The 17,051-nt window shown below is 38.6% G+C and overlaps 1 protein-coding gene across 1 annotated transcript in view; it reads left to right on the forward strand.

Annotated features, from left to right (window-relative positions):
• The window catches only part of CERS3 (ceramide synthase 3), a 72,908-nt gene that overhangs the window by 16,119 nt on the left and 39,738 nt on the right, over positions 1-17,051 (forward strand). Inside the window, exons 4-8 of the mRNA XM_008568276.1 lie at positions 2,991-3,048; positions 3,753-3,803; positions 7,703-7,795; positions 10,887-11,015; positions 14,415-14,521. Of these exons, the coding sequence (XP_008566498.1) occupies positions 2,991-3,048; positions 3,753-3,803; positions 7,703-7,795; positions 10,887-11,015; positions 14,415-14,521 (438 nt within the window). The remainder of the gene's footprint in view (positions 1-2,990; positions 3,049-3,752; positions 3,804-7,702; positions 7,796-10,886; positions 11,016-14,414; positions 14,522-17,051) is intronic.

Below are 17,051 nucleotides of genomic sequence, written 5' to 3' on the forward strand. Positions count from 1 at the left end.
TTGCATTGCGACTGATGTCAGCTTGGCACAATTGTATCTCTCTAAACTGTCACCACAAAACAGTACAGAGGAGAGTGGGTCTCACGTGACATCCTCCTGTTTTCCTGCTTTCATTCATTCATTTTTGCTAACAAATAAAAATTCTTATCTTAAATTAAGTCCCCAGGCAGGACTAATTCTCTGCTTCTGAGCCGAATCATATTCCAGTGAAATTCTCTGGCAATTTCTTGCACATTATAGTGCGTTACAGTTTATAAATGCTTATTTGATCCTCCCACCAACTGTGTGAGAGACAGTCAGGGAAGGTGGGACTTCCCCTGTTTAAGAGATGAGAAACTGCACATCCGTCTGGCTTAATGAAGTTCTTCACTTAGCTGTTTGAAGGGTATTCAGGTCTCCAGATGCCTATTCCGATGCTATTTCTGTTCCCTCGTGTGGCCCTTGCCACCTAATTCTCAACTCTCAGCTAGCAGAGGATCCCCTACGTTGAGTGACATTTGGGAACCTGGCTGTGTCAGTGAGTCCACTGAAAGTCTGCCACACAGTTCAGGTTAGCGAAGGGAATTTCCAGTCACCCTTATCAATCAGTCAGGCAATGCAGAAGTACGTGGTGAGTGTCTTCTCTGTACATAGCACTGTCCTGGATTGTATGGAGTTGTCGACTTTAAGAGAGAAGTAAACTTGTAAGTCATCATCACCAGCCTTAACAGCCAATAAGAGAGGCCGGACTCTCACACAAGAAACCATAACATCTATTCTTATACCACCCCATTGGCACATGGGAGTGTATTCTAGTAGATGAACAGTCATGTTAAATGAGAGTGGGAACTCAGAGGAGGTGGTGTCAACACAGCTGGAGAAGTCAGAGAAAGGCTTTTTAGAGAAGTTAAGATGTAAGCTGGACCTTGAAGAATGGATCAGACTTCCATAAGAAAAGAAAGCAGAATTTGAGGGTAGCATTTTCAAGCAAGATAGAGACACAAAGCAGGAACTTGTACAGTATATTCAGTAATACATAAACAGTATAAAAACAGTATATAGGGCCGGCCCGGTGGCGCACTGCTACAGTGCGCCACTTGGGAGTGAGCTGGCGCTCCCGCCGAGGGTTCGGATCCCACATACAGACCGGTTCCCGCTCACTGGCTGAGTGAGGGGCGGGCGCAGCACCGAGGGTTGCGATCCTGTTGCCGGTCCCGGTCCGGTACGGGCGCGACACTGAGGGTTGCGGTCCGTTGCCGGACACGAAAAAAGACAAAAAAAAAAAAAAAAAAAACAGTATATAAAAGACAGTACAAAAACAGAAAGTGGGCCCACAAATGAAATTTAAGCTTTATCTTATTCTTTAGCAATGTCACAAGTTCTTCTAAGTCAGGTAAGTGTTAAAAGTTATTATGGACTAGATAAATAGATTAAAGCAAAAAGCCAAGCTGTTTAATTATATTGGTACTGTGCTTTACTCTGTCAGCTGTGGGATGCACTACAGAAATCACAGCACGAGATACCTAGCTCCAGGCATTTTGGAAATCTTAGGAAACTTATTTCCCAAGACCAAGCTCTTACAAATTGCTCTCCAACAGACAGAAATGTCTCCATAATACCAATGATCTTCTGAGCACCCTGAGTTCAGTGAATTATTTCCTTGGTTACCTTCTTTAATGAAGACCCCTATGCCTTATTCCACAGTACTCAGGACTTCAATCCATAATGGGTTTCTTTTTTTTTTTTTAATCAAATTCCATATTAGCTGACCACTTTTCTTTTTAAAATAAGCATTCGCATCTAGCAATAAGAAGTAATTCCCACGTGCCTGAGGTATACAGGCAGGAGAGCTCCCAAGTGTGGGAGGGGGCTCTCCTTGGCTTGCTGGACTGTGGCCTCGCCCTGTCTTCCCATCTACCTGTCTTCCTTCCTTCTTACAGGTGTGTTGAGGGAAGCTTTATCAGGCTTTACACAAATGTAAGAATAAATATTATTCTAATATTAGTATTGTTGCTTTAACAGTCATTAGATAAAATAGCCATAATTGAAATAAAAAACTTTATTTTGGAAAGTTGCAAACATATACAAAAGTAGAAAGACTACATAATGAATTATGTATGCTGTTACTCATCACCAGCTTTAACAAATATCTACTCAAGGACAATCCTGTGTCATCTATAACCCCACCTACTTCTCTCTCCCACCACAAATTATTTTTGAAGCAGGTATCAGACATTGTATAATTTCACTTGTAGATGTCTTAGTATGTCTCTCTAAAATATAAGGACTCTTTTTTTTTAAACATAATTGCAATACGAGCATTATACCTTAGAAATTTTTATTTAATAACAGCAAATATTCAGTCACTATTCAGATTTCCTTTATTGTCTCGAAATTTTCTTTGCTGTTTATTTATTTGAATCAGGATCTTAATAAGATCCATACGTAGCAATTGGTTAATATGTTTTTTGAGTCTCTTAATCTATGTGTCTCTCTCAATGCATGAGAAAAATTTTTTCCTTCAAAATCTGCTTTTAGGAGAAAAGACTAAAGTCCAGCCACATAGAAATCTTTTAACTGAGAATTAAATGGGGATAAAATAAGTGATTAACTAGATTCCTCTTGTTATGGTGATGATATTACAAATATCAAGCCATTGTTTATTGGGTGTCCGGAAGTGGGCTAGCCACATAGTAATAATAGCTACCACTTATTGCTTACTTCACACTAGAACTATGATCAATACTTTCACAAATTGTCTTCAGTACTCTTTACAGTTTAAGGTAAGTTTTGTTATTCCCATTTTACAGATGAGGAAGTTAAGTCTTCCTTGGGTTAAATGACTTACCTCAGGTTGTAGCCATCTAATAAATGGTAGAGCTGGGATATGAACTTAGATTTGTCTGACTTCAGAATGTGTGTTCTTTCTACATTCTGCCATACCAAATCCTTTTTTCCTCAAGTGTCAATCACATTTACAATGGAGTAAAGACTTATCTTTCTTTTGGCAGCTGGCGATTTGCATTTTACTTAGTGGTGACTGTTGCTGGAATTGTATTTCTTTATGATGTAAGTTATCCTTTTGTTATATTTAATTGGAATTTGCCTTTAATTTTTTAAAATTCTTGCCCATGAATTCCTTTAGAATATAATATTTTCAATAACATAACCATTTTAGAGATTTCTTTCAAGATTCAAGATTTCTCTCAAACAATTTACAGCTACAGATATCTCAAGGTATTTTTATTTCTACAGAAGCAATAAATCTGTTGGTTCAGAAATAATTTTGTGGGCCAGCCCATGGCTCCCTTGGGAGAGTGTGGTGCTGATAACACCAAGGCCAAAGGTTTGGATCCCTATATAGGGATGGCTGGTTAGCTCACTTGGGAGAGCGTGGTGCTGACAACACCAAGGCAAGGGTTGAGATCCCCTTACCAATCATCTTTTTAAAAAATAAATAAATAAAAAAGAAAGAAATAGTTTTGTTAGTAGATTCACCCATTTGAAAAAGTGTTCTCTATGAGACAGCACTAATTCACTGATCCCAGAGTTGCTAGAGGTAGTGGATTTCACAGGGGTGTCATAGGAATATGTATAAATATCTGCAGAGGAAGGAATGTGTACAACAGAAGCAGTGGAATATGAGGAAAGTGCCTCTTGCTGTGTTTCTTTGCCCCTAAATGTGACACCAGGAGAGTTGACATTTTTGCTGAAATCAGCCTTTGACTCTGACAGATTCATTTTTTTCTCTCTTGGCTCCTTGTTTTTTTCAGAAACCTTGGGTATATGACCTATGGGAGGTTTGGAATGGCTATCCCAGACAGGTAAGTCCCCTCTGGTATAGTCCCAGCCCTCAGATTGTCCCCTTAGTTAGGTCTTTGTCCCCTTGCTACTCTTTGTCCACTACCATTGTAATCCTCTGAATCTTTTTCTACCTGAGTTTCCTCATCTTTATTGATCCATCACTGGTCTCATTCCTTTAGTTTGTTTACAGTTAATGTAATTACATATTGGGGTTCAAATCTAACGTCTTACTATTTATTTTTTATTTGTACCACCTGATGCATTTCCTTTTGTACTCCCTTCTTGCTTTTCTATGCAATAGTCAAGTTTTAAAAATAATGAACATCATATATTGCACACTGGTATTGATTTGAATATGTGCAACTATATACTAATTAAGAAAAAAGAATTAAAAAAAAAAAGAATTACACTATCAGAACGTAAAAATGTCCAGACTGAATAAATAAATAAAAATATTGCTATTCATTTCATCTTATATTGACTTATCAGTTTTGCATGCTTTTTATTCTTTTAGTAATTATCCCAGTGATTACCATATATATCCTTGACTTATTAAAATGTAATACAAATAAGTGCTCTTTATAGTCACTGAAAGGTCATTAGACTATACCATATACCCTTCTCCTTCAAATATTTAAAACCCTGCAAGTCATTACTATTATTATTTTGTAAATCAGTCGTTACCCTTTTCATGTTATTCCTTGTTTCCTGCATTTCCATGCTTCCATCTAAGATTATTCCTTCTGGCTGAAGAAGTCCCTCTGGTATTTTTTAATAGCAGTTTGGCCAGATTTTGTTTGTTTGAAAATGTTATCACATTGCCTTTGGTTTTTGAAGGACATTTTTGCTGGGTATAGAATTTTAAGTTAGCAGTTATTTTCCTTCAGCACTTTAAAGATGTCATTCCATTGTCTTCTGGATCCCATCAACTTCTTTAAGAATTCAGCTGTCACTTTTATTTTTGCTTCTTTTAACATAATGTCTTTTTTCTCTGACCGATTTTAATATTTTGTCTTGTCTTTCAGCAGTTTTATTAGGCTATACATAGATGTAGTTTTCTTTGAATTTAGCCTGCTTAGTGTTCATAGTACTTCCTGAATCTGTGGTTTAAATCTCTAGTCAGTTTTGGAAAGACTTCTTGGCCATTGCTTTTGTTCCTTTCTTTCTCCTCACTCCTTTGGAATTCCAATTACAAGTGTGATAATATGTTAGACCTTTACACTAGAACCCCATATGTCTCTTATGCTTTTAAATATTTTTTTCATTCTCTTATATCTCTGTGCTTCAGTCTATTAAGAGACAGTTCTCTGCAGGTCTCTTGCATTTCTGTATGTCATGTGAAGTGAGCTACTGATGACCTTTTGTTCTGGACTGTCTTTTCAAGGATGTTTGCAAAGCAAACAGCCTTGCAAGATAGAGATAATGTCTTTCTCTGGAGCAAAGGATAGGCATGTTACATTATAAAAATTCAGGATCCCTACCTCAGGATTCCTTTTATAACACAACCCATTGTGTATGCAGTTGTCATTTGACCCTCTTTGCTTAGCCATATAGGAATTGCGGATGGGAAAACTGGCCCAAATACTGATCCTCTGGCCATTTCTATTACTGTGAGTGATAACCTACCCTTATTTCTGACCAGGAGTCTCCTATTCTATCAGTGACTTGTGGCAAACCAACTTGTTAACTTTCAAGTAGGGTAAAATCTCAGACACTTCATAGTTCTGGACATATTCTATTTTCATGTCCTCCAATTCACTAGTGCTATTTTTAGCAGTGTCTGATCACATATTTTAAACACATATTTTGAGTTCTTAATTTCAGTTATTGTATTTTTCAGTTCTCAGATATTTATATAATTGTATTTTTATAGATTCCAGTTCTCTACTGAAATTTTTCATCTTTTAATTTATTTTCTGATGTTATTTTAAAGTACAAATCTGATAAGTCTAATATCTTGATCATCTGTGGATGTTTTCTTTCTTCTTCCTGTCTCTTTATGCTTGATAACTTTTGATTAAATGACGGATATTGTATATGAAAAAATATAAGTGGTCAGGGTGATGTTATCTTCCTTCTGAGGGGATTTACTTTCACTTCTGTTAGTCCTTAGAGTAGGGGAAGCTCACCTTTAGTCTGTGATTGAGTTGATTCAATGTGAGCTAGTCTTTGTGAGGGTGGAAGTTTTTCTGACTTACCCATATCATAGGGCATTCTTTTTCAGTGGTTTTAAATGACTCCTTTTCCTTGGTTGGCCTGAACACCAATTTGCTTTCCTAGCCCTATGAGATTACCAAAAGTCCTGCTTAACTTCTGCTATTTCTTAGTCTTGGGCTCCATATAACCTAGATGCTGATCAGTTTTCAAAGTGTTTTAGTGGAAATAGTTCAAGTACAGTAAGTATAACTGCTTGTAAATTGGCAAATGCAGAATTTGTGATATGCATAGGTGTGGTTTTCTTTGAATTTATTCTGCTTAGTGTCTATAATACTTCTTGGGTTCACTCTAATGCATTTTTCTTTTCTGTGGGTCTTGATTCCACAGGTTCTGGATGCCTGGTTGCTCTCTGATGACTTCAAACAGATATTCTTTTTTGTCTCTTATCCAGAGTTTTTTTAGTTGTTCTCACTTTGGAGCACTAGTCTCATACAGGCTTGTTTGTCATAGAAGAAAGATGAAACTCTCATTCTTTTATGGCCATATCAAGGGTAACGAGTAGACCAGAAAAATTAGTTCTTTTAATGTGTTAGCCTCAGCATTAAAGAATAAAAGAAGGTTAAACAATAAGGGACCTAGGCATTATCTAGGCCAAACCCCAGTCCTATCATCTTCCACCTCCAAGTAACTCTTATCTTCTCAGATGTATCAGTTATCCATTGGTGCATAACAAACCATCCGCAAAACTTAGTGCGTTAAAACAACAACCATTTATATGCTTATGATTTGGACTGGCATTTTGGACTAGGTTCGGCTAAGAAGTTCTGTTTCGTGTGGTGTCAACTGAGTTTACTCATGCATTTTCAGTCAGTTGGTAGTCTAGCTATGGGATTGCTCATGTCCCTGGTGCCCTCATTCATAGCATTGGCAGTTGGCACCTTTGTTCTATTCTTTGCAGCCTGTTCAGCAGGATAGCTCAGGTTCCTTACATGGTGCTTATGAAGTTTCTGCTTGTATCACATTTGTTTATGTCCCCTTGACCAAGGACCAAGATCAAGTCCATAGTCAGTGTGGGAGGAGACTACACAAGGGCATGGATACCAGACAGCAACATTCATTGGGAGGACTAATGTAACTATCTATCACAACAAGTAGTATAATGTCTCAACTTAGCTAAAATAAGCACACCCCACCCCCACTATGAAATTACTAAGGAAAATTCTAGCTGTAGGAATTTTGTTCTTTTTTCCAGAAAACATTTTTAGAGTCCTTAAGTAATTGTACATACTTTATTACTGTCCTATTTGAGAATGGTCCAATTCTGACCACCAGCCTGTCACCAGAAAAGAGGTTAAAACATCAGATTTTGAGTAGTATTCAGGAAATATTGAACAAGATAAATTGAAAGGCCAGTAGAACAGACTTCCTACTGTTCTTAAGTAAAGATTTTTAAATTGTTTTTCTAATTTAACTCCCAATAAACTAAAATAAGGCAATTATACCTGTGGCAGTTTTTTTAACTTTTTAAACAAAACATTTAACTTGATTTTGGAATACTTGTCTACCCTTTTAGATATAGAATGCCATAAACTATTACCTCCAATTCCTTTTTGGAAATTGATATACAAATCATTGTTATTTTATGCAATATTGTGAAATATAAATAGGTATAAATATTGTGGAATATAAATAGCTTTAGTGCATTAAAATAAGTTCCTTATATGGTGACATTTAAAGTAATGAACACTTTTCTTTTCCTCAGCCTTTGCTGCCATCCCAGTACTGGTACTACATTTTAGAAATGAGTTTTTATTGTTCTCTATTATTTAGCCTGGGCACTGATGTCAAGAGGAAGGTAAGTGTCTTATTTACAAAGCCCCTTTATCAGTTTCTTCAAGAATTTTATTCTCTTACCCCAAATTCTAATCTTTAAGTTGTATTCTTATGTGTACTTTGTTCTAGTTCATTGATCATCTGCTTTTTATAGTACATAAAATAGTGCAAATTATGTTCATGCTTCAGTGCATTGGTGAATATTTGTGATGAAACATAGAGAATTCAACTTTGAAGCTCTACCCCTGCTCGATAAGAAATCTCCTTATGTTGTCTGTTTCTTTTGATTTGGGAATTTAATGTCCTTCAATGAAAAGAAAAATGTTTAATTCTGCAACCATATCTTTTAGTCAATTACAAACCACTTTATATAATACATTTTGATGTTTTCAAAAACTTTGAAAATATTTTTTCCTTAATTCATCAGATATCCTTGTGAGGAAATCTTCCTTCAGGCATTATTAGCTTTGCTTTATTTTCAGGAAAACTGAGTCACAGGCATGCTAAATGCCTCCTTTGAGGTCACAAACTGAGGCATTTTAGAAACTGTTTGGTTGGTTCTCATTCCTGTTCGCTAGTCCAGCAAATCATGTTAGACCCTGAATGCAGTCACAAGATTTCATCATATGTGTTAGCAATGCAGACCAAATGATAAAATACTCTTGGCATATGCTCCATATGCTACACTGTGTGTAAAAGTCTTATTTGTAGAAAAATTTGTATGACAAATAAAATTAGTTTAATTCAATATTAGACAAACCAAGCTGGCTTGATTAAATGATGTTTGAGTTGAGTGATGGTGGACATTACCCATCAGTAAGGGGCACACTGCAGCGAACTAGACATCTAAAAATAAAACATAGAATCCAAGGATAAGAACATACGTGAAAAAAATCTTATAGAAACATCTCCATTTCTATGTAACTCAGTAATAGCTATAGATTAACTATTATTAACTTTAGGCTATGAATACATCAAAATGTAATTAGTCATTTTCTCAAAGGATAGAATTGAAAATAATTATTTTTAGAAAGTCTTCATAGATAGATAGGTAGATCCTGTTATGATCCTATGTTTCTCCCACCTTTGATTCTGCAGTAGTTGATTTCTCTTTTGTTATTTGCAGGTACTTGAGCACCTTTTCAAAAACTAAATGTAAATATGTGTTACATGTTTTATAGATACATATCTTCAGAGACGTAAAACTATTGGGAGGTGGCTACAGCACAGGCTCTGGAGTAGGACTGTTTGAGTTTGAATTCCTGGCTTCACTGTTCTCTAATATCTTGAGCTAGTTGGTTAAACTCCCTAAACTTGGTTTCCTCCTCTATAACACGGAGCTAAAAATAGTTCTTGTCTCCTCTGTGGTTGTGAGGATTAAGTAAATTAATTCATATAAAACACTTCCTGGTGTGCAGTAAATGCTCAACAAATTGAGCTATTATTAGTGTTTATGTACTCTTTTAGTATGGCTGTAAGGAAACTGAAATCTTTAATTTTTTTTAACATCTTTATTGAGCTATTCACATACCACATAATTCAACTATGTAAAGTATAAAATTCAGTGGTTTTTAATATATTCACAGAGTTGTGCAATCATCACCACAATCAATTTTTTTTTTCCTTTTTGTCTTTTTTCATGACCGGCAACGGATCGCAACCCTCAGTGTTGCGCCCGTACCAGACCGGGACCGGCAACGGGATCGCAACCCTCGGTGTTGCGCCCGCACCTCGCTCAGCCAGTGAGCAGCCGGTCTGTATGTGGGATCCGAACCCTCGGCGGGAGCGCCGCTGCGCTCCCAAGCAGCGCACTGTAGCAGTGCGCCACCGGGCCGGCCCCACCACAATCAATTTTACCCACCCCAAAAAGAAACCTTTTCATCACCCCCAAAAGAAGCCCTGTACCCTTTAGAAGTCACCCCCCATTTCTCCCAGTCTCCCCAGCCCTATGAAATCACTAATCTACTTCAACCCTATGGATTCATCTCTTCTGGATATTTCATACACATGGAATCATACACTATGTGGTCTTTTGTGTCTGGCTTTTTCATTTAGCATAATGTTTTCAAGGTTCATCCATGTTGTAGCATGTGTCAGTACTTCATATTGCTGAATAAAAGTCCATTGTATGGATAGACCACATTTTGTTTACCCATCAGTTGATGGACATCTGGGTTGTTTCTTCCATTTGTATTATGAGTAAAGCTATGCATATTAATATAAAAGTTTTTACATGAATATATTTTTATCTCACCTGGGAGTGGAATTGCTGGACCACACAGTAATTCTGTGTCTCACATTTTGAGGAACTGCCGGACTGTTAACAAAGCAGTGCACCATTTTACATGTTTACCAGTAGCATACAAGGCTTCCAGTTCCTTCACATCCTCACCAACACTTGCTACTGTTCCTCTTTTTCACTACAGCCATCCTGGCGGGTGTGAAGTGCCATCTCATTGTGGTTTTGGTTTGCATTTTCCTGTTAGCTAATAATGTTGCGAATTTTTCATGTGCTAATTGGCCATTTGTATATCTTCTTTGCAGAAAACCATCAAATCTTTATGGTCCATGGCAGTAGCTTTTCTTAGCCTAGATTTTCTAATGCAGTCATTCCATTTTTATTTGTTCCTTCATATGCAGTAACTTATTTTAGTGGTTATGTAGTTTTATTATATCTTCTTTTTCCTTTTGGAATTAGGCAGGGAATAAACAATAAATGTAAATGTGCACAGGAATATGCTTGTATATGAATGTATCAGGTGTGTGTGTGTGTGTGTGTGTGTGTGTGTGTGTGTGTACATATATTCACTGTGGGTCCGTGGAAAGAGCAGCAGGTGTCAGGAGCAGCAGGTGTCAGGAGTTAATGACAACTGTTCAATGTTGTCTCAAGGGAAAATGACTTCATCAGTGAGAACAATACTATCTTAGCTCCCTCACAAAACTTGTGTTTAAGGATTAAAATGGAAGCATTTTATAAATTTCAAAACATGCAGACGTAAGTTATTGGTTATTATTTTATTTTATTATTATTGTTATCATCATCACCATCTCTTCCACTGACTGGGAAATAACTGCATTTGCTTAATGGCCTCCCTTTTCTCTTCATTATATAGGATTTTCTAGCTCATGTCATCCACCACCTGGCTGCTATTAGTCTGATGAGCTTCTCTTGGTGTGCTAATTATATTCGCAGTGGGACCCTCGTGATGTTTGTGCACGATGTGGCTGACATTTGGCTGGAGGTAAACGTTTGCCATTAAAAATCTAATGACAATACCACGTCCTGGGTTTCTGTAACTGCTCACAGAAGGAATTGTCTGTGAGCGATTTAGCAGGGCTCTCTGTCCTGAAAACATCCAAAGTTTGAGAGTGTCTCTGGGTTCCCTGATCCTTCAAGATTAAGTGAATGAAACCTCTTGGTTTTTATTTTCAAACCTTTCTCCACAGTACTAGAGAGAGATTAATTTGTGAGATTCTACTTATGAAAGTTTCATGAGATGCCAGCTCAGGAGGTAAGATGAGATATTTGAAGAAGGAATGAACTGTAATCTTTTAAAAGGAAAACTCAGACTTACAGCATTATGGATTGTCAAAGTCTGATGGCACCCTTTATTCACCGAAGCCAGTGCTCGAATATACATTGAATGCTCACACTGCCCACATCAATCCTCTTCCAGCCCAATCCCTTGCTTTAAAGAATGCAAACTGATGTGTTTTTTTTTTTTTTTTTTTTATGGCAATCATTTTCCAAGGGAGAAAGAGGGCTTAGGCTGTTTTCTGAAGCAGGGAACATTAAAACAAGAGTCTTTCTTATCCCACACCACACCAAATATGAGGAGCAAAGCAATGTTAGGATTGTTTTCTTGACCTGTTTCTGTTACGTATTGGTTCCAGTCGACCCTGACATTGCCAGGTCTCCTGCTGTATTTAGAGCAACGTTTCCCAGAACCACTTATTCCTTTAGTTATACTCATTTATAATGAATCCAGGGAAAATTATGCTAACCCATTTCACATCCAAGATTGCCTCTCAAAGGGCTGATAATTAAATATAGGTTGATATGGAAGAAATTAAATTTAATAGAATCTTGTTTTTCTAGATTGGGATTCAGCAAACTTTTTGGTAAAGAGCCAAATAGTGAATCTAGTTTTGTGGGCTGCATGTGATTTCTGTCACATAGTCTTATTTGTTTTTTGTATTTTCCATTTTTTTTACATATCCCTTTAACCATTTTTAAGGGCCAACCAGCTTTAGCCCATGGGGTAATTTGTAATTTGCCAAACCCTGTTCAAGAAGTAACCAGAAGTCATTTGAAGCCATCTCAAAGCAACTGGCCCTGTTAAAATATGTTCTGTGTACAGAATTTTATTTCTACCTCATGTGTAATGATAATTAGACATGCACATCCCATTCTAAAGGCCAAGATTATTATATATGCTCAGGGCCACAAACAGCTTAGCAAAAGGATCACACCAGCTTTTCCATGTGTTGTTCTCTGAATGCAGCCATCTCTATTATAATCACCTCCTGCTCTGATCATATCTCATATGATCTGATCTCATATCTCTGATCATAACCCTGACTGAAAATTAAGACCATACTGGCCATGACTTAAGACTTTTATACTATTCTGTTGCTTCTAAACCCTCTTGTTCAATTGCCTTTGGTGTGTGTCCAATGTAGAAACAGCTTCATTGTGTTATTAAAGGAGAGTTAGATCTTCAGCTTGGTAATAAGCGTTGGGTTGTCCCCACCCACCCCCCCTACCCTATGACATAACTCCCTAAATGACTTGGCAAATCACTTATTGTTTTGTTTCTATTCCTGGCTTAAGCATGAGAAATCTCATTTATCCCTTAGGGTATATTGTGAAATTTAGCCCATTATTGTTTGAAAATGTCCTGAGGTCCTTAGGTAAAACACAGAAGAAAAATGAAATGACCAACTTAGAGCTCCCTTCATGGGTAAACTGTAAGAACAGCTTCAAGTTGTGGAGATCATGCCTGACTCTTGATCCACAAGTCATGATCTAAGCAGAGGTCAGTGAGCAGGGGGGGTGCCTCCCACCTGCTGGAGGCAGAGAGGCATTAGGGAGTGGCAGGGCCTGTTTTTGATATTCTCCAAGAGAGCATATTCCACAGCTTCCTTGAATAGTTGTTTTGGTGTCTGTCCTCCCAGTCAAGTTCTAATCAAACCCAGATACAGTACAACATTGGCCCGGGTTAGACCTTCCTTGACACGGAGTCTATTCATCTTTCATTTTCCTTAGCATAGCTGACGGGTCATTCTTCACTCTTTCTCATGAGCACCTCTTCACCTTCTTCGTACCTGTTCCTGGTCCTCTCTAATTTTCCACGTGTTCAAGTTTGGATCCAGGACCTAACACTATCTTGGCTGATCCTTAGCCAAGAAGAGATGTTACTGTCTGGTATTTCATCATTACACAGTTCAGAACACAATGTGTGTACGTTTTGCCCAGAAGCGTATTCTTTGCCCTCGTGGTGGACTTACAGAGATCCTCTTCTGAGCGCATCTCTAGCTTCCCACCTGGCCTGGCCGCTGACCTTTCAAACAGCTGATCTCTCCATTTCAGTCACTCTGGGTGCCACGCCCATCTCCCACCCACCTGCATGCTAGCCTTCTCTGTGTCAAAACCCAGAGATACCCGCTTTGGGCCTTCTGCCAACCCCACAGTCCGGTCATATCTTTATCCCTTGGTAATTATGGAAAAATACGAAAAATGCAATGTAACCCCTTTCTGGAATGTAAATACGTTGTCTTTCTTGTTCTAGAAGGCCTTGAGCCTCCAGGGTGATGTCAGTTCTGAAACTGCCTGAGTCTAAGTCACACTTCCTAGAGGATGATCTGCATCTTCTAGGGTTAGAAGGATTATCTGTGCCCTAGCAACTCCCACCCTCCTCCTGCTCCCCAACTCCCACCAGGAACTTTCCTCTTCAGTCTTGGGCACCACTGGATAATGCAATAGACAATCCTCATAAATTAACCTTCTACTGCCACACAACAACCCTTTCTGTAACTCTTTTTCTTCAACACAGATCATTTAAGCTGTGCCGACTAACATTAAATAAGTAGGAAAAATCAAGTGCTTGAAACTTTATTTCAGCCAGGACAGGGCCCCAAGTTTTGCCTCCTGACTCCACCTCTTCTGTCATCCACCTTAATGTAGCCATGTTGACCGCAGCATTTGCAGCCCAGCTCAGGATTTCACTCCTATTCCAGCCTTTCTTCAGTCCGGCTCTCCTTCCAATTAAATGGAAGTATTAAATAAATGCCCAGATAAAATGCATGCATGAAATTGATTATGCTGACTTATAGTGTTTTTGAAAGACAGAAGTAATATTACAGTCATTTTAACATATCTTTTTAAAATGTTACATTATGGAAAATTTCCAGTGTATGACAAGATAAACAGAGTAGTACGATGGGCCCAGCCAGCTTTCAGCAGTTGTCAGTGTGGCCAGTCCTATTTAGTCTATTGTCCCATCCACAACACCCACCTTCCACCTAGATTGTTTTGAAGCAAATACCAGACATCATATCATTTCATTTATAAATATTTAGTTTTTTAAATTTGCACTACTATCACTTTATCTGAATGTAGTTTCTTTCTTTGTTTTCAGTCTGCTAAGATGTTTTCTTATGCCGGATGGACGCAAACCTGTAACACCCTGTTTTTCATCTTCTCTGCCATATTTTTCATCAGCCGCCTCATTATTTTTCCCTTCTGGTGAGTAGACAGGTGATGTGCCCTGCCTTTGGTCAGTGTGCTGGGTTGGCCTTGGCACACTGTCACGGTCAGAGCATTGACCTTGCTTTCCTTACACTGATCTCCAGTTAGTTGTGCCATGTTCAGTTGGAGGAGAGGATATGACAGAGCCATTTCTATAAATAATGAAAACAACACTCTCCAGCGTGCAAAAGGTGTATTGCAAAGGGAGATGGAAAATGTGTAACTCGATGGGCAAGCGGCAACTCTTGCTCCATGTCTTGTTTCACAAATGTGGGTCTTTCTTTGGGATTAACAGCTTTTCCAGTTACTCAATGAAAAGCCATTAGCCAATCATGATTTCTCTAGAAGAGAGGCGTGTCTTTGTTACAAATAGCCATTAGCTGAATTCCAGTCACCAGATCTTGGCTCTAGTCTACCCAATAAATCAAGAATACCGGAATTATCACTCCTGCTTCACAGATGAGGAAACTGATACTCAGTTCATTTTCCATAACCACTGGTACACCAAGCGATTTGGGTAGCCTTTTGACATTGATTGTTTCTTGATCAGTCTTTTGATTTTCTTTAGCCAAGGGCTGACAATGAAGAACCTATGTGGTATCTTCTATGACAATAATGCCTTTGGCAAGCGTAATTTTCCATGTGTTGATTGATGGAAACTAGAATAAACATGTGGGGAAGTTTCAGATGGTTTAGAAGGAGCAGGTTTTAACCAATCAGAGTAGTTTGGGGCTACTCAGGGAGCTTCAGATTCTCTTAGCAGAACTACTGAAGATCCTAGGATCCAGGGAAAATGGATGAGACTCAGGATCCAGGCCTGATTCTTAGATGGATGGACAGTACCCATGACCAGCATCCAGGGAAGACTGGCCAGAGGGATCGGTGGGTGCTGCCCTCCCCATGGAAACCAGCTGCTTTCTTTAAACCATGCCTTGACTAGGCATTTTCTGGAGAAGAGCAGCAGAGTGCACTGGTGAGGTTCCTGGATACAAGAGTCACGCTTGGATTCAAATACTGGCTCCACACTTACTACATGTGTGGTCTTGGACAGATTAGATTGTCTCTCTCTGCCTCAGTTTTCTCATCCATAAAATAGAAATAAGGGTTGTCAAGAGGCTTAACTGAGGTAATACATATAAACGAGTTTAGACCAGTGTCTAATACGTAGTAAAGACTCAGTAAATTCTGTCTATTGTTATTAAAATTATTAATGAGTATCTCAGAATTAGAGGTTAGTGTAGAATCAAATGTTAGATGCATGTTTCAGATACTTCCCTTGGTTAATAAATCACCTTACCTCCACTTTTGCTTTGACTGAGCAAGTGTGTTTGTAAAATTATAATATTGTGTTGATAGGATAGGTATTGGCTTGCAGATAACAGTTGGGCATAGCTTTCCAGTGGGACTTTCACAGCACAGTAAACCCAGTATTTGCCCTCCTGTGCCTCTTGTCATGTTGCAGAGGCACCATGTGCTCCAATCGTCTGTCACTGCGTAAAGACTATGTGAAGTCTAGTGGTTTCAGGCAGTGGTGGGCAAACCATTTCTGTAAGGGCTGGAGAATAAATATTTTAGGCTTTGAGGGCCACATATGGTCTTCGTTGCATATTTTTCTTTATTTTGTTTTGTTTTGTTTTACAACCCTTTAATAATGTACCAAGTCATACTTAGCTCACAGGCTGTACAAAAATATGTTGCAGGCCAGATTTTACCCACAGGCCATAGTTTGCAGACCTTTTTCTTAAAACAACATTTATTGTTATTATCCCTTATGGTTCTGGGATTTGATTGGCCTTGGCTAGATGGTTTTCACTTAGAGTTTCTCATGTGGTTACAGTCAGATGGTGGCTGGGCAGTCAGACGGTGGCTAGACTTGGAATTTCCTTGAAGCCTTCCTCAGTCACGTGGTTGAAGTAATACATATAAAATCAGTTAGTTGATGCTGGTTGTTGGCTGGAACACCTGCAGATGGCCCCTCCACTTGGCCTTAGCCTCCTTTCAGCATGGCAGCTGCATTTCCAGAGGGAGAGCTAGAGAAATGCTGTATCTCCTTTTATATCCTGGCCTCAGAAGTCACATCATGTCATTTCCAACCTCACATTCTCATTGGAACCAGGTCACTAAGGCTGGCTCATGTCTGAGGGAAGGAAAATTAGACTCCATTTCTTGATGGGAGCAGTTTCAAAGAATTTGCAAACATATTGTGAAAGCACATACCATGGAAGCTCTCAGTCCACAGAACTCTCTGAGAAGCTTCTGCAGTGTTGCTACTGTGGTTGGCTTTTGATTTAGGGATGGACAACATTCACCTCAGACTTTCCCAGGATGTCTCAAAATAAACAAGCAAGCTTACTCTCACCCATAAACAGTTGGACACCGTGGTGTGGTGGAGTGGTTGTGGAAATAATGTGCATGTTCCCACACACCCTCAACTTCAAAATCCTAGATCCAAGAGCCCATTCTCTTGCCAGCATTTCTGGGTTTCAAGGAGAATTAGTCACATGTGTTTGGCATTTCCCTAATCTCG

The sequence above is a fragment of the Galeopterus variegatus genome, unplaced genomic scaffold (assembly GCF_000696425.1).
Source record: "Galeopterus variegatus unplaced genomic scaffold, G_variegatus-3.0.2 Scaffold393, whole genome shotgun sequence".
Classification (NCBI taxonomy): Eukaryota; Metazoa; Chordata; class Mammalia; order Dermoptera; family Cynocephalidae; genus Galeopterus; species Galeopterus variegatus.